Source organism: Mchenga conophoros, linkage group LG10 (genome assembly GCF_057382185.1).
Source record: "Mchenga conophoros isolate Kocher_MC1m ecotype Shallow Benthic linkage group LG10, M_conophoros_male_GT1.1, whole genome shotgun sequence".
Taxonomy (NCBI): domain Eukaryota; kingdom Metazoa; phylum Chordata; class Actinopteri; order Cichliformes; family Cichlidae; genus Mchenga; species Mchenga conophoros.
The window spans coordinates 27,934,375-27,961,669 of record NC_140535.1 but is presented as its reverse complement, the minus strand read 5'-3'; the positions used below and the strand labels follow the sequence as shown (position 1 = coordinate 27,961,669).

The 27,295-nt window shown below is 38.8% G+C and overlaps 2 protein-coding genes across 2 annotated transcripts; both read left to right on the top strand.

Annotated features, from left to right (window-relative positions):
• The first annotated feature begins 1,282 nt into the window (after window positions 1-1,282).
• Window positions 1,283-11,478, top strand: psmg1 (proteasome (prosome, macropain) assembly chaperone 1). Its single transcript, XM_085289683.1, has 7 exons — window positions 1,283-1,495; window positions 2,909-3,012; window positions 3,826-3,971; window positions 5,543-5,605; window positions 6,674-6,872; window positions 8,654-8,784; window positions 10,989-11,478. Exons 1-7 carry the CDS (start codon window positions 1,377-1,379, stop codon window positions 11,064-11,066), a joined length of 840 nt encoding a protein of 279 aa, XP_085145809.1. The 5' UTR covers window positions 1,283-1,376; the 3' UTR covers window positions 11,067-11,478.
• A 615-nt stretch (window positions 11,479-12,093) lies between these two features.
• ccdc15 (coiled-coil domain containing 15) lies at window positions 12,094-24,024 on the top strand. Its single transcript, XM_085289682.1, has 10 exons — window positions 12,094-12,502; window positions 13,188-13,337; window positions 14,050-14,145; window positions 15,132-15,248; window positions 15,340-15,441; window positions 19,158-19,265; window positions 19,347-19,450; window positions 19,747-19,941; window positions 22,984-23,132; window positions 23,212-24,024. The coding sequence occupies exons 1-10, from the start codon at window positions 12,329-12,331 to the stop codon at window positions 23,259-23,261; spliced, it is 1,245 nt and encodes a 414-aa protein (XP_085145808.1). The 5' UTR covers window positions 12,094-12,328; the 3' UTR covers window positions 23,262-24,024.
• The last annotated feature ends 3,271 nt before the right edge of the window (window positions 24,025-27,295 follow it).

Genomic DNA, 27,295 nt, shown 5'->3' with positions numbered 1-27,295 from the left:
CATGAGATGTTAATATTATGCTTCACTTGCTTCAAGCTTGATCTTAAAGCTGACCCCTTGCTCATTTGAACATTGAAATACCTTTTCTTGTTTTAATCATTTGTCCTGTTCATTCACAGCCCAGAAACGATAAAAAAAATTAACAGGAATCCTCCTGTAAGCAACAACAAAAAAAAAAAGAAAGGAAGAAAAAAGAAAAAAATTCTCTGAACAGTCTCATTTTTTGTCTTAAATAAATTGCTCATAAATTCCCAAAATTGAAACTCATATATGGACATTGAGATTTAAGTTCTTTCTCTTTAAAAAAAAAAATATAGAGAGAAGTTCAATAAACACTCCAGTTAAAAAAAAATCTGGCAATTATTTCATGGTTCAGACTTACACCGTTAAAAGACACTCTGGAGAAAAATGAAAAACTATCATATAAGATAACTGAATGCAAAAATAGTTTGCATCTATTTATTTAGCTCTAACACACTGACATAGTTTATCTCAAGGAGTTAAGAGATTCAACCATTTAGATAACTTTATGAGAGTCAAACTCCATACTTCACTGGCCACAAACAGCAAATTTGATCTTAAATGTATTATTATTATTATTATTATTATTATTATCATTATTATTTATAAAGAAATGTTAAAAGTAAGATCCTCTTAATGAAGGATCTGTTTACAAAACTCACAAGCCACTTCCTTGGCTACACCTTTCCAGCACTGGTTCAGACTCCCTTTGACCTTCTGAACTGCCTTAATTCTTCATATCATGGATTTAACAAGCAACTGGAAACATTCCTCAGAGATTTTGGTCCTGACTTGATAGCATCACGGGATTGCTGCAGATTTGTCAGCTGCACACCCATGATTTGATTCTCCCATTCCACCACATCCCAAAGATTTCTGTTGGATTGACATCTGGAGACTTTGGAGGGGATTTGAGAACAGTGAACTCACTGTTTTGTCGAAGAAATCAGTTCAGTTCATATGTTGTGCCTTTATAAATGCTCTTCTGCATACCTTGGTCAGATCGAGTGGTTCTTTCACGAAACTGCTACTTTTAAATATCCAAGTATTTTCATTATTGTGAAATATTGCTATTCCCACAGGAGGAGCTAAACAGCAATTTACTGATATAATTTGAAGTATTAAAGATGATTTCTTTGCGATTTTGGCCAATGCTGTCGCTGTCCACTGGACCTCATGTTTGGTCATCTGGGTTTGTAGGCTCAACTCATTTATTCTGAAATTTCAGTGTTTAAAATTAGGCTTTTATTCTGAAGAGATCCTGCTGCCGGCGGAAGTCGTGGCATGCACGTCATGGCTACCTGTCTGAAAAATCTGTAGCTAAACTTTCACTTTGTTCTGAAAGCACAACGATTATGGCGACGTTTTTCGGGGAAGTGCTGTCGGTTTACTCTCGGGCTGTGGAGGAAGACGACGACGAGCTTGATGAAAACGAGGAAGATGAGCAAATCCGCAGAGAGCTGGAGGAAAAAAGGTAAATAACTAGCTGTAGCATCGGGGAGTGAACGCAGAAAAAGCATGCAGAGGGGAATCGGGTTTAGTTAATCTAGCTAGTTAGCTCGCTGAAATTCAGAGATTATTGCCAGTGAAATACTAAGACGTACAAAGGTATGCAGACCATATCATCCCAGTTTAAGCATTTTCTTACTCTGTCAGCTGGATGGATATCTGCCGCTGAAGCTAACTGAGCTAACATGACACATGAGTTTTCAGTTCACCCATTCAAACAGCATTTACACACGTAATGCAGGAACCAGTTTTTAACACTTTCGTCAAGTGTACAAAAAGATATGGCAACATTGTCATTGCTATTATGCCCTTAAATACGGAAATGGTTAGTAATAATAATGATAATACAGAAACTTAGTAGTCAAACAAAACGTTAGGGTAGTGTCAGGAAGGGCATCCTCAAGAGTGAGATTTCCATAAAAATCAGTCGAAGCCCGGTTTATCAGTGCTGCTGATTGAAGACAGAGGAAGAGAAGATGTGTGTTTGGAAGCTGCCAGAGAGAAGGAAAGGTAGGAGGTGAGGGTAAGGACTTTAAATGCAAAGGATTTTAAATGTGAAGCTTTCAGGGTGCCGGAAAGAGGAAGACAACAGAGAAAAATAATGGATGCAATGAAGGAGGAGATACAGAGGGTTGGTCTGACAGAGGAAGATGTTAGGTTGGAAGGGTGAGATGGAGGCATTATCCATTACAAAATCATGAAAGTATTTGTATGTGTAGTTTTTCCAGAATTCGATCTAGAGAATAGCACATTTCATGATTATTTTATGTAAGAGAAAACAATATATTAAAATCAAGTTTTTCAAAGGCAAACCAACACATTGTGTGATGACAGGCAAAAAGTAGACACATAGATTTTTATTTTGTTTTTTGTCTTTCTTTTCATTCATTATATAGACAAAAGTTCATGTTACACCTCCAGGAGCTGCTCATCTATGGAAACCTGTAAGCACACAGTTTTTGTGCTGATGTTAATGCCAGGGGAAGTTTGGAGCTCTGCTTTCAATGAGCAAGCAGCGCGTAGGCGACGTTTAAGCTCTGTATGCCTCAGCACTCAGCAATCCTGCCCTGTACATGATTTCTGAATGCTTCCCAATTCCCATAATATCACTTAAAGTTGTTCATGGAATATGGGAGGAAAGAAAAATCTCAAACTGTTGCAACAGTGGCGTCCTATTACAGCAATACACTTGATTTTAGTGATCTTCGTAGAACGACGTGTGGAAGGCTGTCTAAACATCTGAGTTTAAATATTTTGTTCACTAAGCCCAGAACCCAGGATTGGCAGATCTCATTAGGAGGAGCAGTTTTATAAATGTATAAAAATGTTGATTGGGGGAAAAATCTTTAAACTCTTTCTTCTCCACAAAACCAAACAGAGAGGTTCATCTGCACTGGAGCCCTGAAGTCTCTGAGTCGCTGAAGTCTGGAAACAAGTTGCAGTGTTCAGACTTCATCCTTGCTGTGGGACAAAATGCTTCCAGTAAGTTGCTGCTGTCTCTGTCCTGTCTGCTGACTCACCTGTGATTGGTTTAACTGGATGCCCAATGTTATTACACATTAAATGAATATTTAATATCCCCGTCGGGACACTGGAACATGGTGGACCAAAATGTCAACTCAGAGGCAGTAACAGAATATTTCCAAGAATCTTTTGTACTTTTAAAAATGATGACATGGGAAGCGAGTAGGTTATGGTGCTAAAACACTGCAGGAAATATAATGCAGACAGTCGGGGATTTGTGTTTTGATCATCACTTAATCTGCATCTTATTTTCTCAATTATTCAATGAGTCTTGAACCTTTGAATATGTAGTTTTTAAAAATTTTTTAACTAACTGTTTTCACTGAGTTGGTGACTGTTTTATTTCTTTGAAGTGAGGTTTTGATCCACAGCTCTAGGTGGCAGTAGGCCACGCCCCTCGGCAACACTAACACTGTATACTACTGTGGACTGGGATAGCAACAACATGCATTTTGGTGATCTGAAAAAATTCAGTTGACATCAGATCTTTTTCAATTCAGTTTTATTTATATAGCACCAAATGACAACAATAGTTGCCTTAAGGCACTTTATATTGTAATCCCAGTTAAATAAACTTATTAGTTTTTCAAGCCTACCTTCAATATCTTAAGTCTGGACTTTTATTTTTGCTCATAATCTTTCCTTTTGCTATTGTTCCCTTCCGTAAGGGATACCAGTAGCGCTCTTGTTATTTCATGTTTCCTATTTGGAAATAAACACTTGACTAACTTGTGAGCTTTCTTTTAAAACTGAGAGACTCTGTCTGCACAGGTTTTCTGTCAGTGCACATCCTGTCCACGCCAAACTGGGATACAATCGGACGTGCGTCGGCGTGGAACGAGAGGAGCCGAGCTGTAACGGGGCAAAGCTGCGAGGAATCAGCGTGTGTTTTCTACAGACACAAGGACAACCCAACAGTGAGTGACGCACCGAGCGGGGCAGCACTTCAAAATATATCTGAAAGCTCCTGACGGTCGAGAACTCGATGATCATTCAGTTTAATGGGTTTGCTCCTGAACTTCTGTTTAATATTTTTCAAGTGCTGTTTGAGATGTTCGCTCATTTATATCAAGGGCACTTTATAATGGCTGCGGCCTGTTCGCTGTCGAGCTGCAAACAGATGAGATATCATAAAAGAAAAATCTGAATAAATTACGTGCAGTGCAAGAGTAAAGAATGAAATGCTGGTTCTGTTACAAAACTTGGAAGAGAGGCCATTACACAGAGGATTAATGAACCCTGGTAATCTAGTGTCTGTTGTCAGAGTTATAACCGACCGGTTGATTGTGTGCAGAACCGCCTGCCCTCAGCCACACGTGATTCAATCGAGATAAATGTAGTGAACGGTTACTCCTGCGCTGCCGAGGAAGCTTCAGATTTATCACGAGTGTCCTGCTGCCTTCAGGTGGCTGCTGGGATTTAATGTACTGGGGGACCACAGGAGCAGCTGTGGACAGCAGATACCGCGACAGTTGGCCATTAATTTAAAGATCAGTGATTTACTAAAAGTCCTGCTAGCACAACCTTCATTTTTAATGCTGATTTAAAGGGTGGGGAGTGTGTTTTAGACAGTAGTTGGTGTGTGTGGTGGAAAATAATGCAGCAAAAGCAGGGATATTAAGTCTAAATAAAGCTCTCAGTTCAGTGTAGGATCAATAAACGTGATTTTTCTTTGAAGAGTCGAGAAGCCTGAAGAAGTTTGTAATGCGTCCACTTTAATCAGTCATCGGTGGAAAGAAAACTTTAATGTGAGTTAGAAGATAAATCATTGGTTTATGTTTTTTTGATAAAGGCAAAATACCCAGTGTTTGCTGACCTCATGTTCCTGATTGAAATCTCTGACAATTAACTGACTAAATAGTAAAGTAATGCTCTAACGTAAGTGTGTGTGTTGAATCAAACTAATTTAGCTACGTATTTAGTGGAAGGGGTGGCTACAGCCTGTCCCCTGTCCTGGAGTGAGAGGCGGGTTACACCCCGGAAAAGGTCACAGTTCATCCCAGTGAAAGACAACCATTCTCTTTCACATTCACACCCAGTTTAGCCAGTTTAGAACCACCTAAACTAATCTTTGTCTTTCCGTGGGGCCCCAAATTTCCCGGTCCCATGTCTTTCAGTGTCAAGTACATTCTTCTTTAATGTTTTGGGTGGCAAATACCTTGTAGGTGGGTTTGTAGTAGTATTAAAAAACAAAACTAGAGACACTATATTCAAGACAAAAAATGGCCACACAAACTTCTGGATTATTTGAATATTTAAGAATCCATACTTGTCGGTCCTCTGGGTGTTTAGTTTGACTTTAATTCAACAACTTTAACTAATTATTGCAGAGCTTAAAATGTTGATTTACTCTTCTCTGATTTAAACTCATTTAATCAGTTAGAATATGGGGAAATCCTATTGCATTTGAATATTAAAGGTCTGAAAATGTTTAGTTTTTTTAAATTATGAAAGTTGAATAAAAAGTTTTATTTTTCTTTCCTTGAAGGTTTTGATATGCCAGGTGTCGTGCTACGTTGCAGAAGACCAGCTTTTTCAGTGGACAGAAAAGGTATGTTTAATGAACTAAGCGAAGAACTGCAGGGAGATTGTGTTATGTTGTTAACCTAGACTTTTTTTATGATGTGAAATGTGAGCCAGTGGTTGTTGGCGACCCATTCTGAGGACTTGAGCTGAGCATTTTTGACACTGAAGGCTCATAAGCTAAGCCCGATTTAAAGAAAGCCCTGCTTCATGCAAGAAACTACCGGCTGAGCCTATAAACTCAGATTAGAGAGGTCAAATAAAACTTTTTACAGCAGTTGTCCCTTGAAGTTTAATGCATTTAAACTTCAAACTTCCATCATTTATATACAGTTTGTTTTTTCTTTGTGCAGAGCCCTCCAGGCCAGCATCTGCTTCTCAGTCTCTAAACCCATTTTTTTTCTTCTTTTAGTTCAGCACAATTTTATTTATTTTTTGTTTCACTTGTGAAGCACAACAGCATCATAAAGCATAAGGTTTGCTATAATATACATTTACCAGTATCTCATCCAGGCATGATCAAGAAGCTCAGATTTTTAGACCAAACAGGAGAACTGGGATAAAGTGTGATCTTGTGATGGTTGTTGGTGCTACACAGGCTGGTTATAGAGATCAGAAACTGCTGATCTCCTGGGATTTGTTATAGTGCAAAAGCAGGGTAGCATCTCACACACTAAACCTTCAAATTGGCTACAGCAGCAGGAGACCAAAGAAAATTTCACTCCATTTGGCTGAGAACAATAAACTAGGCTGTACTAGACACCGGCACACCAAAACAGAAGCAAATTGGAAAAATATCAACTGGTCTCACGAGTCTCCAGTCCTGCTGCCAGAATTTGGTGTAAACAACATTGATCTATCCTGCTTCGTGCCAAATGTTCAGGCTGGTGGTAGTGTGGAACATTTTCTTGGTACATATTAGGTCCCTTATGTGTTCAGTAATAAATCAACCACTGAGTGTACAGTAATTATTTATTTACTGGCTTTTTTTTTTAACCACACACTGAGATTACAGTGAGACATGGAGGTTTTTCAGCGTGACCAGCATGGTTACAGTGTTGTTTGCCTGACTGTGTGTTTCTTTTGTCTCCTGTAGGTGTTTGACTGTCTGCAGCTCAGAGAGCTGAATGTGACGGTTCTGTCAGACACCTCTGTGGCTGATTATAAGACGGCAGACTATCTGGGCGGCAGCTCCGCTCCCTTCCTGCGCTCTCTCCACACCAGTGCTTTTGGTGATCAGCCTGTCTGCCAGTCACTGGAGCAACCCAACATAGTTACTGGACTTGCAGCTGCAGGTATTACTGTTGCACGACTGCGTGACTCGGATGTCTCAGACTTAAACTGTTCGTACTTCTTTTTCTCTCTCATTTTGCAAACGCACAAGGAAAACCTACAGACGCTGCATAAAAAACTGCAACTCTGTTTCCCCAGTCGTGGTATTGCTGTGCAAATTTAGCAGAAAAAAACCCCCTTTGATGTTTGATTGAATGGCAGCTTTATTCTTACAGATGGGTTAGGGAGGCATTTTCCTTTAACCCAGATTTCCTGCCTTCTAGGCAACCTTTCCTAAGTTATTTTGGTGTCATGTGCACCTCTTGTTTCCTTTCCATGTTTGAAATCAACACCTGCCAAGCACCAGATTCTCCTACTGAACAACATATACATGAATAAATCTCTGATAGGCCAAAATCAGCCAGAAATATAATCCAGGTGATTTACTGGTCAGGCTCTAGTTCTGCAGACCGTATTCCCATTCTTTATAAATTAATGAAAAAACCCTCTACAGAGTTTCTATAGAGTCTTATGTGTTAACTCAGGAGTTTTATCCTACTTCTATAAGACATTTATCTGAAACAGTGTAGATGACCAGGACAATTACTGTGAAAAGAAGAAACCGGAAGAAGTAATTTTCTCACAGACATACAACAAGTCATGTTTCTGGTATAAATTAGGCCTTAGCAAAGGAATTGCCTCAAACGTTTTTCATGACCACCAGAGGGCGACACCGGTGCTTGCACAAACACCCCAGTACTGTAGAAGTCTGAGTAAAAGCAGCGTTCGGCCCCAACCTCTGTTTGCTTATGAGTTTAAGGGCTTGGTCATGTGATTTGAGTCATGCTGACTAAAACATGAAGCCCATTTTGTGAATTTTGTCTGTTTAAATTTCAGAATGGTTTATCTGGCGTATGCTCATGCTAATGTCTTGTTATTGACGTGTCACTGGGTTGTGAGCATGCGGTTTCAATCACATCCACACCTTGCCCACTGCAAAAGGTTTCAAGACACCAAAGCTCAGTTTGACGTCACAGTAGCTATGTCCATCTTTTGTATCTGGGCTCTGTGGTGTAGTGGTTAACACATACATGCCAAAACTCCCTGGATGGAGACACAAGTCCAGCCTAAAGAGGTCACAAGTTAATGCACTCAAAGTGCTGGTCAAAGACCAGATTAATGGGATTATTGCATCAGGCAAGCTGCCTCTTTCCACTGTGGTGACCCCTTGGGAAATAAGCGAGGTGCTGAAAATATCTTACTGTTCATTGTGAACTGAGATCAGTGTTTTAACTTGAAAATATTTTCACTTTCTGTGTATGTCATTTCCAATTTGGTCTTGAATTCCGTTTAAAGTGGCTTTAAGAAGGTGCTTTATAAAGACACATATTTAACACCTAGTTCTGCTGCACAGCACCAGTCTTTCTCTTCAGTAATGGGACAAAGTGAAATAGGCTGTAAAAGTTCTGTAAATAAAGCTTTAGCTGTGTTTGTTTCCCAGCTTTTCTTGTTGAAGTGTCCTTGAGTAAGATACTGAACCCCAGTTTGCTCCTGATGTGTGTCTGTGTGTGTTTGAGAAGTCGCTTTGGACAACAGTTTCTGCCAACTGAATGAAATGTGGTGCCATTAGGCTCCTCTCCACTCACTGAGAACACAAAGTCCTGCATCCTGATTTTTGGTGCGAGTGCTCTTAAAGACGCAGGTTCCAAACAAACAGATGTATCATCAGGAGATCACTGGACGGTCACGCACACCTCATATCAATAACCTTGGTGTCTTCTTCTTCTTTGTGCTGTTTCATCAGTACTGAACCACTGCCAGGTCCACCGCATCGCCGCTGTTGTTTACCAGTGTTACAGTGATGTCATTGGCCCTGACTCTGTCACCATGGAGACCTACAAGCCTGTATTAATCAAACTTGGCAGATCTATACAGGTGAGCTGTTTTTCCTTTTTATATCTGAAGAGGCTTTTAAAAAGGTCACAAAGGAAGGATGCACACGAATGTCCTACATCTACTGAGCCGCTCTCTTGGCTGAACCCCAGTCGATGACGCCACTGCAGGTTTTAATGCTGATGGAAATAGAGCTGTAAAGTTTGAGGAGCAAACTTTCAAAAGTTTATTTCAATTTTAAGGTCTGTCTTTCGAGCAATAGCCACAGTCAGAGCTCCCACAGGTCATTTAAAAGTCACAGATAGTGAGTGAAACTGAAAGAAAGTGTCTCCTGAAAAGGTGTGTGATTAAGAGAAGTCATAAACACTTTCATTTTGTAAATAGGTTGCTCAGCATTTGTTATTTTGTTGTCAACCTCTATTTATTTTAAGATTCACCTACATTTTATTTATAGAGCAACGCAATAACCTTACCATATAACAAGACATGTTATATGGTAAGGTAAAGACCCTGCAATAGTACAAGAGGAAACCCAAATGATCAGAAGATTACCTATGAGCAAACACACGGCGGCAGTGGGAAGAAAGAACACCTTTTTAACAGGAAGAGATCCCCAGCAGAACCAGGCTCAGAGAAGTGATGGGAAAGAGAAGAGAGACAAAGGGAGAGCAGAGAGAGATCAATACAAAGCAAACTACAGGAGTGAGCAGACAGAATTTAATGCTATGCAGTAGCAGTGTATAGATGCATTGTGAATGAGAAGAGCAGAGTTGAGATTGGTCGGTGCATCATGGGAAGTCTCCCAGCAGTCTGAGCCTGCAGCAGCATTAACTACGGGATAGCTCAGGGTCACCTCTTCCAGCCTAACTATACCCTAACTGGGAGCTTGTTGCACAAAGAGGGGCCTGATATCAAGTTAACCAGAAGCCAGAAAAGCAACGTTATAACAGAGACTCATACAGAGTATTTAAAACAATAGGAAGCGTCCACTGCATTTTCTGTTTTTTCTCCTGTTGTTTTTTAATGTTTAACATGTTTTTGGGCTTTGTGGTGAACTCAATCTCCTGTTCCAACCCACTTTAGGACATCTGCATAGATCGCACACTGATAATCCTTCACAAAAGATGCAAATGCAGCAGCACTAGTTTTCAGCATGAAAAGGATATTTCTAATTTTAGCTATATTGTTCTGATAAATAAAGGTAGTCCTAGATGGGTTTAATCGATGTTAAAGAACTCCTTCTGGTCAAAAATGACTCCCGGGCCACAAGAGTGAGTGTTTGGTTAGACGTCTGTGAAGGTCATCAGTCATCGTGGTGGAGAGAATCTGGGACTCTCCACCATTTGACTCTTAGAACTGAAGAAGCTTCTCGGATGAGAAGTGAAACGTCTTCAAGCAACTTAAACAAGTCCAGACGCTTTTCTTTCCAAGCTCCTTAGACTGTCTGGTTAGACCTTTGAGATTTCTTGTAGACACAGTTCACAATCTAAACTCATGTGAAACTTCTGTAGGTTTACTTTATTACGAGGATCATTAACGGCTTAATCTTGTCAGTAATCACATTTTTGTTCATCAGGCCTGCGTGGTGGATAGCTCTAATCCATACAACACCCATGAGCCTTGACGGCTTGTTGCAGTGCAGGAGAGGCAGAATCAGAGTGGAAGCCAAATGAAAGTGCTTCACTGTTGAATTTATCTGAAATATGGTTCCCAAATGAAACCAAACCCAGAAGCAGGGATTCCAGCAGCAGCTTGTGTTATAATTTTTCTCTTTCAACCTTTAAGATTTTTGATTTGATAAAACTTTGCGAAAAAGTGCCCTCGGAGTCTCAGATTAAAATCTCCCAAGAAAGTTTTAGGTTTGCATGTTTAACTTATTATCAACGATCCTTTCCGATGCAGCTGCTCTTCCCTTGCTGATGAATTATCCAAGAGTGATTCATGCTCCAGCTCTGACTCAGGCAACATTGTCTTTGGTTACTTCACAAGTCAGGTGTCTAAGATCAAAGAAGATGAGTTGTTTTTTTGTTGTTTTTTTTTTTTCAGCAAATTTGTCAGTGCCTACTGTAACGATGGAAATGCGCTTTATTTATACCCGAGATCTCTTTTATATACTTTGAAACCCTTGCAAGTTTTTAGAGAACATCAGTCATCAAATCCATGAGGGTTTATAAAACAAAAAGCTGTATTTAAATGAAACGAAACTGTTTTTCATTTTAATTTCCTGCATTTCTCTTTCTCCTCAGCTCGATCCGTCTCCAAGCACAGATGCCCTGCGCAAGTTTGTCAGGACCACCGACCTTCAGAGCAATCTTTACATCTGAGTCCGTGCTGCACCTTCTGTAATTCTATTTTTCTGTCATAAAATGCTGTCATTTTTTAAAATAAAGACATTTTAAGGAAAGAAATATTAGAAATCTTTTAAGTTTAATTATTTACTTCAGTCTGTCCATAAATAATAGGTCCTAAAAGTTTCCAAAGAAATGCAGATGCATACCAAGAAAGCTGTTGCAGCTTTATGGAGAACATATATAAACTTTTAACTTGCCTGTAACTATTTTCTTAAGAATTACAGGCTAAATCGTTCCACAAGGTGATACAGACAGTCCACGTAAAAACATTTCCATCGGGGATAAAAACAGCTGAGGTTACTTGAAACTACAGATTTGTAAACTGCTCAAAAGTTTCCTCCGTTTTCCTCCCTCTCTGATTCCTGAATAAAGTCAATTTTATAAATATTTTTATTGGGTTTTTTTTTTCTAGAGAGTCAGATAAGTATTTTTTGAATGCATATAAAATTTGGTACAAATATTCTTGGATGAAATCTGTCAACCTTTGGTTCCTTCTGAGTTTTTGTGCCTGCAAAACTAATAACACTCCCAGATTAGTGAGCCTTGAAAAAGCACGTTTGATAGATGTGTCCTCTGAGCTATAATCTCTTGCATTAATCTCACATGAAGTTATTAAGTGCTATACATATCCTTTTGGGCGAGCATGTCTCATTATTCCCACTGATCTCCTGTCAGCTGTGCATGCTATGGCAACAGCAAAAATAAGCCCAACAGTAGCTGAGAAGGGCCTATATTTCCATTTTATGGCAAGCACAGTTTCATTTTGGTGCAGAAAAAAGACAAAACTGAAAGCAACATGTCACAAAGGCAACAAAATGCTTTATTATAAAGTCTTCTTACACATTTTCAAGTTATATGTATGCATGTAATCATTGTTTATGAAATTATTACTATAATTTATGAAATGGACAGATTGGAGTCGTTTCATTTCCCAGTGTGTGGGGATGACAGTGTTTCCTCCTGGCCAGATGGGGGCAGCAGTGCGCCGGTGAACCCCAAAACGCTCAAAGAAGTTGAAGTGAGCGAAACTCAAACAAACCAGTTGGTCTAGATTGTTCACAGGTCCTCGTAACAGGTGCTTTTAAAAAAAATTATTTTTTGCCATTTAAACAGTGGAGATCGTGCATAATAGAGTCGATGTATGTGCTGTGTCGGTCTGTAGTAAGCCCGCGTAAAAATATTGCTGTCTGTGGGTTAGCCCTGCTTAAAACGTTAGCCTGGTTACCAGGCTACCAATGAATGCTAACCGGGTTATAGCTCCTAAAAACGGCAGGAACAACGCTCCAGTCGGGCGGATGAAGGAACACCGAGCCTTCAGAGCCAGCAGAGTGCTGGCTGAGAGGAACCAGGCGGTGGTGGCGGTGGGAGCCTGGGTGGAGGGCGGACAAGACTTCGTGGAGCATCCGGCTGTAAGTTTGGATGTGGAGAAGCTAACTGCTGACAGTTACTGTTTGTTGACATAAGCTCTCCTTCCCGTCTCCTTTCCATTTAAATTTACTTCATACTAAAGAACTATCGATATATAAGCAAATATTCACACCGGAGGAGTTTAATCCATTGCAATTTAGACATTTATTATAACTGTTATTAATGTTGGGTGGTCTTAATCTAAAATCACTCTTCACTTTAAAATTATGTTTCTAAGACATTTCACATTTCACTGTCATAAATCACCCTGATGTTCATCTCCACCTGCTCCACCCTGCTTGCACGCTCTTTTTTACCTCTCATGTGCACTGTCTGCTGGTGTGAGTGGTCATCCACTTTCGCTATTACACCTGTCTCCTTCTCATTAACACACATGTATTCTGTCTCTCTTCTACTGACTATGAATGAATGGGTGCACTTGTGATTTGGTAAGAAAAACCTGGAAAATTTCTATTTAAATTCCAACTGTGCAAGATTATAGACTTATCAATATCAATATAGACACAGGGGGATTTTACATTAATTAAAGAATAGAAGGACATTTAACTGGCAAGTAGACTTGCCCTAGATGCAAATTTTATATAAGGTTAGCTGGTGCAAGTCTTAGTTACCCTTGGTTTTCTTCACTACAGTTTTCTAAACTAGTTTTCCTGTGTCTTGGTTTAGACTCTTGCTTTGCTGACTGATGAGCTACAGGCAGAGAAGAGGAGGGAGAACGAAGAGAGCCTTCAGCGTTTTCAGGATGAAGTGCGCCACCGTGTGGCACAGAAAGCACATTTGTTCAAGAAGAGACAGCAGCTGCAGACAGATCCAGTGGTAAAAAAAAAAAAAAACTTGACACAAATGAAGTAATAATAATAATGGATTGGATTTATATAGCGCTTTTCTAGGCACCCAAAGCGCTTTACAATACCACTATTCATTCACTCTCACACACTGGTGGAGGCAAGCTACAGGTGTAGCCACAGCTGCCCTGGGGCAGACTGACAGAAGCGAGGCTGCCATATTGCGCCATCGGCCCCTCTGGCCATCACCAAGTAGGGTAAAGTGTCTTGCCCAAGGACACAACGACCAGGACAGAGAGCCCAGGGATCGAACCGGCGACCTTCCGGTTACAGATGCGATTCTCAACCCCCTGAGCCACGGGTTAATTATGTTCCTTTCACCCCAGATTCCCACCTGAAATTAACACTGCAGCTAACCAGATTTATAGCTAACATTATTGAGTTATTTTGACTATCATTTAGAAAAGGTAAAACAAATTGTAATGTACTATCATTGTCATTGTTAAATTTATCAAATATATTCCAGGTGTTTTATTAAGTTTAATATCTAATTAAATGGCATGTTGATTATGTTGATGTAACATAAAACCCTTAGATGAAGCAGCTCCTCATATCTGAGAAAACTTTGTGAAACCACATTTTAAACACACGGATAGCTGAGCCCTCTGATTGCCTTTCCTGCTGCTGCTGATGTTGTTGTCTGCTTGTCCTGTATTGTTGCATATGGTGTATTTTTTGTCCAGGTGACACCTGACATGCGAGTCATCTGGACCCATCGTGAAGGTGAGACAGTGAGAACTGCTGCACAGCAAAGGGTGATGGAGAGGAGACCTCAGGAGGTGAGATATTAGTAAATAATTACAGGTACAATGTGTGCACCCTCCAGAGAACTAAACTTTAGTGAGATGTGAGTTTTAGATGTGCTTTCAGCTTAGTTGCTTTTTAGGGTAGGATGGTAGTGATGTTAAAAATGGCAAAATAGTTCAGTTCAGTTACTTCAAATAGGTGAAGCTGAGGCCTAGCAGACACTGATTGGCCACGGCTGCCTATTTAGGACCTCCTGTCAGTCACAGGACGACACCCTAACTTTAAGGCTTAACAAAATCCAAGCAGATGAATTATAAAATGTTCACCCACCATACAGGTGTCATTAAAGGGGGCAAGTATCCATAGAGACCAAAACTGTAAATGTGCTCATATAACATGTGAGTCTATTGAGACTGACGATCTTTCGCATCAAGCCTCAAATGGCCTTTAGAAGAAGTGCAGTTTGTGGCTCCATTTGTAGGCCTCAGAGGTTGCTTTCCGAAGTCTTTCCTGATTATAAGAAGCTCTTAAGCCTGTATATTTTTTTTGTCCTTAATGACATGTTGATCAGAGACGTGTGTGTGGGTAAGGTGTGGCTGAGAAATTTAACGTAATGTAGATATTTACAAAGAGTGTCTGCATTTCTTATTGTCCACCAGGGGTGCATCGAGTTTTCATCCCACTTGTAAACTGATAGTCATCTTCTTTATAGGATTCAGCCTTTAAAGTTATTTAAAGTTTTTAAAATATGTTTTAAAAGTATTATCATTGAATTCAAAAGACATTTATTTGAAGTTTGCAGTATCTGCCTCAAACGTCCATCTACTGTATTTGTTGAGACCTTGTTATCTGTATATGTTCTTTTTCTTTATTTTTTATTGTGTCGGATTGTTTATATTTTGCAGTGTGTAAAGTGTGCTGTTCTTGGATTGCAGAAGGATTCCACTGTTCCTTGTGTGACTTCACACAATGTGACACTGATTAATCTGGATTTGTATTTATTTCCACAATTTTCCAGTCTGCTGAAGGCATGAGGCAGGTCAGACTCAGACTGGCTGCCTGTCAGGTGATGCAGCAAGAGGAAACAACGTCAGAACTTCCTGGAGGCAGCTGGAACATCTCTCAAACGAGACATGTGAGCGCCTGTGTCTCATGCTTGTTCCTCTTTTCAAACCCATAATTCCATATTCGGGTTATAATTAAACATTTCCCCCTTCACCTCACAGAAAGCAGAATCTCATGCTCTGGGAGCAGAGGAGGATGCTCTAGGAGAGGAAGATGATGTTGTCTTCACCAGTCGACATGAATGTCCACTTGTTCAACAGAAGGTGACTGAATATTCAAACTGTGTCCCATGTTTATTCCTTTCAGTTTTTAATGGTTTTTCTTAACGTGAAATTCATTATATCCACACATTTACCGACCAACTCGGCCACCACATAGTTACAGATACGATTAAATTATTTTTTGTTACAGTGCTCCATTTTAAACCAACATTAAGACAAGACAGACAATACGCTAACTAAGAATAGTACAATATATACATATATATACATACATACATACATAAGTCACTTATAAATAAATATTTGGAAAAGAAACATGTGTAGCTGTAGCAGCAAACAGTGTGTTAAGTGGATGCGTTGTACAGGGAGATGGCCACAGGCAGGAATGATTTCCTGTGTCGTTCAGTGGTGCTTTTCGGTAATCTCAGTCTCTCACTGAATGAGCTCCTGTGACTGACCAACGTGTCATGGAGTGGGTGGGAGGTGTTATCCAACATTGTCTTTATCTTGGACAGCATCCGCCTCTCCGACACCACCTTGAGGGAGTCCAGCTCCATCCCCACAACATTGCTGGCCTTACGGATCAGTTTATTGAGTCTGTTGGCATCTGCGACCCTCAGCCTGCTCCTCAGCCTCCTATTTGGAGCATTTGCACTGTAAGATGCTTTTTTAGTCAAAAACCAACATTGAAATTCAGTGAATTTGGAACTTGCTGTACACCTCCATTAAAAATTATCTTCACTTTCATGTCATATAGTATTTAAAAGATGGATGTAAAACCTCTGGATCTTAAAAGTGAAGCCTGCATGGAAGTACCCTAATACTCCATTCTTTCTAATAGTCAGCAGGGGGTGACTCCTGGTTGTAAAAAGAAACAAGTCTATGGAAAATGACCCTATGCTTCCTCCTCAGTCACTCAAAAATGAAGATAAAGCTGGGTATATTTAGGGCAGGGAGCTGGACAAGCCACTCAGAAATGGGAAGTTGAATTAATAGGTGGCTACATGGTAGCTACACCATATGTAAACAGGCTAAAAACAGCAAGATGTAGATAGTAAGTTTGATGATCAGGCAGTTTACCGATTACAGCAAAGGTCAGAACTTGGCTTTTTGCGATGTGATGGTAAACAGGAAATCTGATGCTTTAACTGTTGGTGGATGTCAGGCTGAAAGCTCAGTGCTAGGAAGAGTAGTAGGCTTTTCTCCTCTTCTCTATTGCTGCATTTTTAAATGCCTTACATAGTGTTTATTGAGTGTAAATCGTTGCCCTTAATGTTAAAGTCCAATGTGGATTCTTAAGAATTATTTTGCCTACATGGGATGGCTAGAGCATGATGATAAACTCAACTCTTTCAACCCACAAAGATTAGATTTGATTACCTCTGCTGTACCTTTAATGATGAGTTTTGATACTTTGGTGTATGCCGATAAAGACGTGGTTTGACGGCCATTAGAAAAGTTCCTGGGTTTCTGCACTGGCAGAGTCCACCCTCACCAACATCCAGTTATTCTGTTCCATAAGCAGGTCTGAAAGCACTCAGTTCAACAAAGAGCTTCAAGGGCTAAAGATTTAAGAGTGAGCCTCTGTTTCACTCTTGCCAAAAACACGTATAGTTCAAAGTTTATGAGCATGATATAACGCCTCAAAGAGCAGAATTATAAGCCTGAAACCAGGTCAGGTTTCATTATTTCATTACAGGCTGTAATGTTTAATTTTACCACATCAACATCATCATCATCATGATAATGACGTGGATGTGTGTGAGGTTAATGGAAAAAAAATATATAAATATAATGTCCAGTTCCCGCTCACATCTTGTGAATCATTATAAGCTCCAAACAAGGACAGTAACATAAAGTAAGGCTTATGTCAGGCTTCCTCTGTCTGTACAGATTTTTGCTTTTGTTTTTGTGTTGACTTGTTTTCACAGGAAATTGAGTGAGCTGTCAGCTAACCACACAGATGTGAGTTTATCCTCAGGGTTGTGTGTATCTTAAAAAAACAGTGTTTCGAGATTGTGAGTGTGCTGGATGAGTAAACCTGTGGAAAAAAAACTAGAGTGTTATTAAAATTGTCACTTGTTTTAAATGTTTCTCACTTTGCACGCACCTTAACTGTGGCATAACTTCAATCTTTACCAGCTGCAGCCTGTACATATGGAGTTATGCATATGAATGTTATACATTTTCAGTGCACTACACTACCTTGTAATGCTTTTAGTTGCTACTGTTGATCCATCCATCCATTCGCCTCCACTTATCCTTTTCAGGTTTGCAGGGGGCACTAATGGGATCAATGGGATTAATGGGATGAATGGAGATAAATATTGGCCAATAGAAAAGGGATAAGATGCCAGCAAAAAAGTAGAAAGTTCTTTATATTTATTTATTTCTTTATTTATTAATTGCAGAAATATTTCAGCAATAAGTCATAATCAGGGTAGCCTAATACAGACAACAGTCACAATAAGTCAGGTTAGATTCCTGTAACATTCAGAAACCAGAACTCTAATTATAAAATAAAACCAGCACAACATACAAAAATACAGTTTTTTTTTTTAAAAATAGCGTGAAGACAATATCAATATACACACATAATCTATGATGTTAAAATCACTAGACATAGGAAAAATAAATGTGTAAAAATATAAATATAATATATGTAGGCAGAAAGTTAACACTAAAGTTAACAGATGTTGAAAAAATCCATAAATATTCTGCAGCTAAATGACAAAAACATATATTCAATATCAAATATCTGTGCACAAAAGGTATCCGCTTACATCATAGCTTCCCAGTTTAGACATGGGGGGATTATCTCCTGGTACAGCAGAAAAGCAGAAGGATAAATAATTATGGCAATGAGCCCTGACTAGTATTTCTCTCAGGTTTTTAGCACAAATTGATTTATTATTGAACAAATGACCTGTGGAAGGGTCACCAGATAAAATATGCCAATATTTACTGATACTTCTTTGTAACTGTTAAGATAAAGGAGAAAATGTGGTGGCAAACACCACATTTTTGAGCCCCTCCTTGAGAGACATTTAGGTGTCAATAAGTTGCTGCTCTCTATGTTTTTGACTCTATCTTTCAGATAGAGTCAGGTCTCTTAAAGCTGTAACCTCTAATGGTTACAAATATCTCAGGCTTGTTCTTCAAAGGCTTTTTTGTATATTATGCTTGTGTCTTTTTCTTTTTTTATGTTATGATTGGCACAGTTTTGCTTTTTTGGAGGCGTTTTTCTTTACAGATGTTATTCATTAAGTAATTATTACTTATTATTAACTAATAGCATTATTACTTAATGCTAAGTTATAGCATTAAGTAATAAGGCACTACTTTTTGATTGGTCAAGGAATCTAACCTGGCTTTTAAGGGAAGTATTATCCAATAAATACTGTACAAACTACAGTATCTAATTAATAAAGGGAAATATAACAAAGTAGCTCTGTAGCAGAGAATAGGATAAATCAGAGATTGAATGTGCAGGAAACTCTTATTAAAATGAGTTCTTATAGGATGTGTCAACATTAACCAATAAAATAAAGTCAATTTTTTAATATTTGAATATCTATTTATGCTTATAAACTGATATTTTGGAGGAATACATTTTTATTTTTATTAAAAGAAATGTTTGTTTAAATGTCAACTTTTTGATAATAATGTGCTTTTAACACCTTCATACATACATTACTTTGGCTGAGGGTCAGTAGATCAGTCTTCACTCGTCTTTATTTTATTTGTATGCTTTTCAGGGAAGTGAACGTCCACTGTGGAATCCTGAACAATCACAACCTGATTCGGGATTCACATCCAGCTTCAGAATCTGGCCTCTGACTGACCAAGAAGAACTGAAAAGACAGGTAGGAATCAGAAGCATGCACAAACCTTTGGCTTTACTGGTTTGATGTCAGACGTCACAGACAGCGTGTTTGTCTCTGCAGCGCAAGTCTCAGTTCCTGATGCACCGCCGCCTGGCCATGAACATCGAGAGAGAGCAAGTGAAGGAGAACAAGCAGCACAGGAAGCACCTGAAACAGACAGCAAGGTGAAGAGAGGACAGGCGTACCATGCTGTATCGCTTCCTCTTGTGGTTTGGGGTGTTCCATTAAAGTGAATCTAAATCCTGAGATCTCTCTATAAAGTGTCAAACAGCAGATCTCTCTAACATGACACATTTTCACAGTAGAGGAAATAAAAACATTTGTTTTCTTAGCTGAACAGTGAGCTTGCTTGGAATACAATAGATATCCAAAGTCATTTTAAAAAAAACCTCCTTTAAACTTAGATTACATGTTATTGTCAGTGAAAATCTCCTTTCGTGTGTTCTTGTCTTCACTGAAGGATCAAAGCAGAGAAAGAACAGATGCGTCTGGAGGAGGAGAGGAGGCTGGAGAGAGTTCAACAGCTCGCAGAGGCCAAGCAGAAGCTGGAGGAGAGGGAGCTGCTGATTCTGGAGCGACTAAAGCTTGAGGAGGAGGAGAGAGCTGTGGAGTTACAGAGGAGGAAAAGAGAGGAGAAAGGCAAAGTAGCTGCTAGGTAATTAAGCAAGAGAGACTCAACTGAATATACCTAATGCAATTAAAACAGGAAAATCCACTGATGTTTAAATGTGGAAGTCTGTTTGCAGTCATTGGAGAGTGCTACTTGATTTTTATTTAAGGCTAGATTTTGAAGGCTTTTGTTGCCTCCAATAGGATAACAGATGTAAACCTGCTGCAAACCTATTTGAGAGACGGGGCATATGTGGGTCTGTAGTAGAGATGGCACGATACCACTTTTTTATGTCCGATACCGATACCGATATCATAAATTTGGATAACTGCCGATACCGATATGAATCCGATATAGTGTTTTTTAATAAACAAAACTGTTTTTTAAATATCTTGCTGCATTTTGTATAAGTTCATACTCAAGTTTAAAACAACAACTACACTAAAGCTATTCTGTTATACCTGTATGCAAAAAAAATATTTCATAGTTCAGCAATACTGATCAATCTAATAAACTTAAACCTACACCATCCTCCCTATTCTGGTATTTTAAAGAGTACTTAGCATAAATATTAAGCAACCTAACTAATAGGGTTCCAACTCCCAGCAACAACAAAAATAAATAAATAAAAAATAGGGAACCACCCCTCACGCTCCACCTCATGATGCTTAATCGACGTAATCAACCTTAATTTGATGCAGTGTGAAAAAAAATGCACAGAAATCAATTATTTTTCAAGAAATATTAAATAGATTCAACATCTTTCTTCAACAAAATTGCAGACTGCACAGATGGTACCTTCCCAAAGGAAAAAGTACTATAGCTTACTAGGGTATATATATTAGACTTAATAGTTACTATATACAGTAATTGACTTCTATTCATTTTACATCAAATTAAAACTTTGGGTGTAAGATAATTATTTATTAAAAGCTAGACATTTTAAATGAGAATAAGAAAGAAAAGTATGTCTTTGTGCCCCCTTTTCCCTGTTAATGCCCTATCGGCCCCCCTGGCTAAACTTTGCTAGATCCGCCCCTGCACAGTTACCAGCGTCAGCTACGTAGAAAAAGATCCTCGAGTAGAAAGTAATATTAAATAAATTCTAACAACAGCTGATCAAGCTTAAACGTGCTGCTGTTGTTTATCCGCTGGTTTCCTCTTTCTGGTGCAAAGTGGGCCAAAAGCAAACTAGAGACACAGACTCGCGACAGAAAAGCCGATCAGCTGATCGTTAAGCAGTTTCATGATTGAAGTAGCAGCAAGAAGAGGCAGTCGCTCCATATATCGCTTGTTAAGCTTAACGCAGGAATGCTTTACAAACATTCAGAGATGGACTTACACACTTGCTTTACTTCTCTCGGGGATAACTTTGTCGGAGATGAAATGCCGGGTTGCTAGCGAAGCTCCAAATGCTATCCAGACCACTGACAGGTGGGCATGCCACAGCCGCTCTATCACGTGATGCATACTGCTCCGACGTGCTAACGTTCTGAGGTGAGTTATGGTGTGTTGCAAGTTTTGTGAGGTGCTTTCGTGATATTTAATGGATCGGATTACATTTTTTATTTTTCTCCGATATCCGATCCAGTAATTTAGGTCAGTATCGGACCGATACCGATACGTAATATCGGATCGGTCCATCTCTAGTCTGTAGGGTTAATTTTCATTTTCTGCCACTCATCTGGAGTCGCATAATATTTCTCCCAATCAATGTTTTCTGCCTCTTCCTGGCTAGAGTCTGGTCCATTTCCAGGTCCAGTGAGATGTGGTGTATAATCAATCAAGACATTTTTGTATATTGACAAGTGATTAGTAGGGGAATTCAAATTCAAATTCAAATTTTATTTGTCACACACACACAACCATACACAGTATGACATGGGGGTGAAATGCTTGTAGCTGTACAATGCCCGACCATTAAATGACAAGAAAAGTTTTACAATATTTACAATTTACAGTTTACTACAAAAAATGTACAAATTAACTTAGTTAATTTACAGTAAAGAATGTGCAAATAGCAGAAGAGATTATAAAGATAAGGATTATAAATTATAGGAATTATAGGATTATAGGAAATGTGTGGTGGTGCGTGTGGTGACGTGTGTGAGAGTCCAGTCTTATAGTGACGTGTTTGGGAGAGTCCAGTCCTACACCTGGTTCAGGCCCCGAATAGCCTGGGGGAAGAAGCTCCTCCTCATTCTCTCTGTTTTGGCCTTAAGGGAGCGGAAGCGCTTCCCAGACCTCAACAGTGAGAAGAGTCCATTGTTGGGATGGGAGAGGTCCATCATAATCTTCCTAGCTTTGGACTTGCACCGCTTGGTGTAGATGGACAGCAGGTCAGGGAGCTCTGATTGAATGATGCGTTCTGCCGAGCGCACCACCCTTTGCAGATCTCGTCTGTCCTGCTTGGTGCTGTTCCCAAACCAGGTGCAGATGTTTGCCGTCAGGACGCTCTCGATGGTGCAGGAGTAGAAGTTCTTGAGCACCTTCAGTGGCAGATGGAAGTCTCTAAGTCTTCTGAGGAAGAAGAGACGCTGACGGGCTTTCTTAACGAGGGTGTTGATGTGACAGGACCATGACAGGTCCTGAGTGATGTGGACACCCAGGTATCGGAAACTGTCCGCTCTCTCCACTGGCGTGCCACTGATGATGAGGGGTTTGTAATTCCTCGCCTGCTTTGTAGTGAAGTCCACGATCAGCTCCTTAGTTTTGCTGATGTTTAGGAGGAGGCTATTCTCCTGGCACCAGGTCTCCAGGTTCCTAATCTCCTCCAGGTAGGCCGTCTCGATGTTGTCGGAGATCAGGCCCACAACAGTGAAGGGGAGAATGTGAAGTCATCTCTATGGGCTGAAGAGTTAAATTTTACTTTCTAATTGTTTTGTGTTGTTAGAAATAAAATGAGCTTGACTGTAGCTGTGACTTCAGTAATAAATATATAATAAAATTGATCACATTTTAAGTCCCAGTTACACAAATGGGAAAAGTGATACCCCCTGTTTGTAAGTGTGACCCTCACAAACCACTGTTTAAAAAAAATGTATGCATGGCTTTGTGAAGCTGAACATCTCCTTATTATTTCTGCAGGTTCATTGAAGCTCTGAGAGCTCAAATGAAGGAGCGAATGTCTCAGGTGAAACTGGAGCTCCCTCCTCTCTGCTGCTGTGCGTCCTCGTTCTGGGACTCCCACCCCGACACCTGCGCTAACAACTGTGTTTTCTACAATAATCCCAAAGGTGAGGAATTCACACGCAACCATCTGCTTGCTTACTGAGCTTCAATCCAACTACATGAAAACATTTTTTTGTTCTGCAGTGTATGCCCAGGCCCTACATTCAGCATTGGCGAGTTTGGATTTGCAGTAAAAGGAAGCTGATGTCTGCCTGAAGGTCCGGTCTCAGATTTTGGAAAATCTTGTGTACATTTTCTAGCCTACGTTCAGATCAGTGCTCTCGCTTAGCACTGAGGAGTCCAGGACATGTTGAGCCTCCACAATAGAAGAGATTTATATGTTTCAGTTTATTGTTGTCTTCCAGAAATAAAATCATACGTTTCACGTAGCTCTAAGGAGGGAATCCAGAATGATGCTTTTACTCTGAAATATCTCAATGTTTTAAAGATGATTTGGTGCACAGATTGTTTTCTAAATGAGCAATAACAAACATGATGTTTCTCTTTGCCTTTGACTCCTGTCTTTGCCTGTTGCGTTATTATCGGATCATCTTCACTTTCCCCAGATCTTTGATTTTAATACTTGGAAAACTGATCATGTTTTCACTGAACAGTCAGATTCCTATATTTATTCTGCTGGTTGTGAAGAATGACATGGAGTATAAAATTTCCTTTTGAACTCTTTTCCTTTGTTTAATTATTGCTTATTAAAGCTGACAGAAATTTGCTTTGATTTATTTATTGGTAATGAAGGAATTTGTGCAGTGTCTTACTCTGTGTATGTAGTTTTAATGGCGGTAGTTAATGTGCTGAGAAAGCAACTAAACTTGAAAATGTCCTTGTGAGGATTTGCTGTTTGTTGTGTGGGTCAAGAGTCATGTTGACCTGTTTTAGCACTCCATTTAACAAATAACACTTCTGTTATGTTTGTTTTTTTAAATAAATGTCACTTTCTGTGGTAAATACAAATTGTGAAATGGTGTGGTCTGCTTTTAAAAATTGTATTCCTTTTTATGATTTTGTGACTGATGCACATTTATATGTTTTAAAATGGTGATAGTTATTTACACTTTTATTATTTTTAACATCAGCTCCAGTTATTTTTGTTACATTGTAGTTACATAGTTGTGTAGCTCATTCACTGGCAAAAAATCAGACTCACTGGCCCTTTTGTTAGGTCACCCATTCAGTTGCTTGTTACATCCTTTAATTTTCCAATCAGATGGCAGCAGCTCAGTGTATTTGGGCTTGTAGACATGGTCAGAACAACCTGCTTAAGTTCAAATTAAGGACCAGAATGGGGAAGAAAGGTGATTTAAGTGACTTAACATGGCATGGTTGCTGATGCCTGACTGGCTGAACTTTATATTTTAGAAACTGCTGATCTGCTAGGATATGCTCTCACAATCTCAGGAAATTACAACAAAACAGGCAAACCAAAAATGATCGATAGAAGATTGGAAAAGTGTTGCCCATAAGGTCCCGTTAGGCTTTAACATGTTTTTCATTAGTACGGACTCGGATCACCTTCGCCACGACTGGACTGATTTTCCTTATTACAATGGAGTAACTTCCAATGTGTTGGGTAGTTGTCATAGCAACGCGTCCGAGCGTCCCGCGACGTAATTAGTATGCGACACGAACGCTGGACGTCTGTGGAAAGATGTCATTCTAAATAAAGAAATTACAAAACAGCTTGCAAACCAACCATGACATCTTTCCACAGACTTAAAATATAAACGTACTATCAATTACAACCTAGTGGCAATTTCAGCTTCCTTTTACATCATCTTTATGATTCAATTCTGTCATAATCAATTGAGTCTGATTTTGCTTTTCAAAATGAAAACCCAATATGTGTTGAAACAGCAATTTTCATTTTTAAAACATTCTGAAATAATTGAAAGAGTATATCACATATGGACAAATTCGACGGGCCATTAATTTGAAAGGCGAAATCAGACCAACATGAAATTTACATGGTTTTACTGTCGGGTTGGATACTGTTGATCTAAAGTGGAATTATCCTGTGGAAACAGCATCTTTCAATTTAAGAGCATTTTGAAATCGTTAAACGAGTAGGTCGTCTATGGGCAATTTGAAAATACTTTTATTTTGGAAGGCAAAATCAGAGTGACTTGATCTTAACATCGTATCTCTGTGGGGTTGTATACTGTTGATTTAAAGTGAAATTATTCTGTGGAAACAGAAAATTTCCTTTTTAGAGCATTCCGAAATCACTGAAAGTTAGGTAAATTATGGGCATTTTCAACAGGCCATTATTTTGGAAGGCATAATCAGAATTACTTGAAATTGATATGGTAACATCGTGAGGTTGTATACTGTTGACCTAAAGTGAAATTATCCTGTGGAAACAGCAATTTTCACTTTTAGAGCATTTTGAAATCTTTAAAAGAGTAGGTCGTATCTTGGCAATTTGAAAAGTCTTTTATTTTGGAAGGCATAATCAGAATGACTTGATATTGATATGGTATCACTGTGGGGCTGTATACTGTTGATCTAAGGTGGAATTACCCTGTGGAAACAGGAATTTTCCATTTTAGAGCATTTTGAAATTGTTCCAGGATCAAGTCAGATATGGGCATTTTGAAAATGCTTTTATTTTTGAAAGCAAAATCAGAATGACTTGATATTGATGTGGTAACATCGTCAGGTTGTATACTGTTGACCTAAAGTGAAATTATCCTGTGGAAACAGCAAAATTCTTTTTAAGAACATTTTGAAATCGTTAAAAAAGTAGGTCGTATATATGCTCAATTTGAAAGGGCATTTATTTTGGAAGGCATAATCAGAATGACTTGATATTGATATGGTGTCACTGTGGGGTTGTATACTGTTGATCTAAAGTGGAATTACCATGTGGAAACAAGAATTTTTCATTTTAGAGCATTTTGAAATCACTGAAAGTTAGGTCAATTATGGACAATTTGAAAAGTCTTTTATTTTGGAAGGCATAATCAGAATGACTTGATATTGATATGGTGTCACTGTGGGGTTGTATACTGTTGATCTAAGGTGGAATTACCCTGTGGAAACAAGAATTTTTCATTTTAGAGCATTTTGAAATAACTGAAAGTTAGGTCAATTGTGGACAATTTGAAAAGGCTTTTATTTTTGAAAGCAAAATCAGAATGACTTGATATTGATATGGTATCACTGTGGGGCTGTATACTGTAAATACAGAGTGGAATTATCCTGTGGAAACAGGAATTTTCCATTTTAGAGCATTTTGAAATCACTGAAAGTTAGGTCAATTGTGGACAATTTGAAAGGGCTTTTATTTTTGAAAGCAAAATCAGAATGACTTGATATTGATATGGTATCACTGTGAGGTTGTATACTATTGATCTAAAGTGGAATTACCCTGTGGAAACAAGAATTATTCATTTTAGAGCATTTTGAAATCACTGAAAGTTAGGTCAATTATGGACAATTTGAAAAGTCTTTTATTTTGGAAGGCATAATCAGAATGACTTGATATTGATATGGTGTCACTGTGGGGTTGTATACTGTTGATCTAAGGTGGAATTACCCTGTGGAAACAAGAATTTTTCATTTTAGAGCATTTTGAAATAACTGAAAGTTAGGTCAATTATGGACAATTTGAAAAGGCTTTTATTTTTGAAAGCAAAATCAGAATGACTTGATATTGATATGGTATCACTGCGAGGTTGTATACTGTTGATCTAAAGTGGAAACAGGAATTTTTCATTTTAGAGCATTTTGAATCGTTAGGAGATTAAGTCAAATATCGGCAATTTCAAAGGGCCATTACTATGAAAAGCAAAATCAGAAAGAATTTATTTGATATGGTATTACTGTGAAAAAGACTGCGGTTGGAAAGTGTTGATACAAAGTTCAAATAGTATTTGGAAATACGACTTTTGCTTTTAAGAGCATTATGAATTCATTGAAAGAGTAGTTCAAAAATGAAGATTCACAGGGCTTTTACTTTGAAATCCAAAATAAGATGGCCTTGACAGGGCACAATTAGGGTACAAGGCTGTGTCATGTAGATGTAACATTAGAGTTTCTAAAAAAAAAAAAAAAAGCCTAAATTATATGTTATTATGTTCTTAACATATCTGTTAATTCACTCGAAGTTGGCTTTTATTTTGAAATCCGGTTTCCACATCCATTCCCGTAATACTTTGAATACACAGGGAACGTAAAATCAACTGGAGGCTGGCTTGACTGCAAGTCTCGA

Excerpts from the sequence above, each read along its gene's own strand:
- ccdc15 (XM_085289682.1), top strand. The coding sequence starts at position 12,329 with ATGAATGCTAACCGGGTTATAGCTCCTAAAAACGGCAGGAACAACGCT. Across the intron at positions 19,942-22,983 it reads AAAGGCAAAGTAGCTGCTAG|GTTCATTGAAGCTCTGAGAG; the intron begins GTAATTAAGCAA and ends TTATTTCTGCAG. Across the intron at positions 23,133-23,211 it reads TTTCTACAATAATCCCAAAG|TGTATGCCCAGGCCCTACAT; the intron begins GTGAGGAATTCA and ends TTTGTTCTGCAG.
- psmg1 (XM_085289683.1), top strand. The coding sequence starts at position 1,377 with ATGGCGACGTTTTTCGGGGAAGTGCTGTCGGTTTACTCTCGGGCTGTG. Across the intron at positions 6,873-8,653 it reads TACTGGACTTGCAGCTGCAG|TACTGAACCACTGCCAGGTC; the intron begins GTATTACTGTTG and ends CTGTTTCATCAG. Across the intron at positions 8,785-10,988 it reads AACTTGGCAGATCTATACAG|CTCGATCCGTCTCCAAGCAC; the intron begins GTGAGCTGTTTT and ends CTTTCTCCTCAG.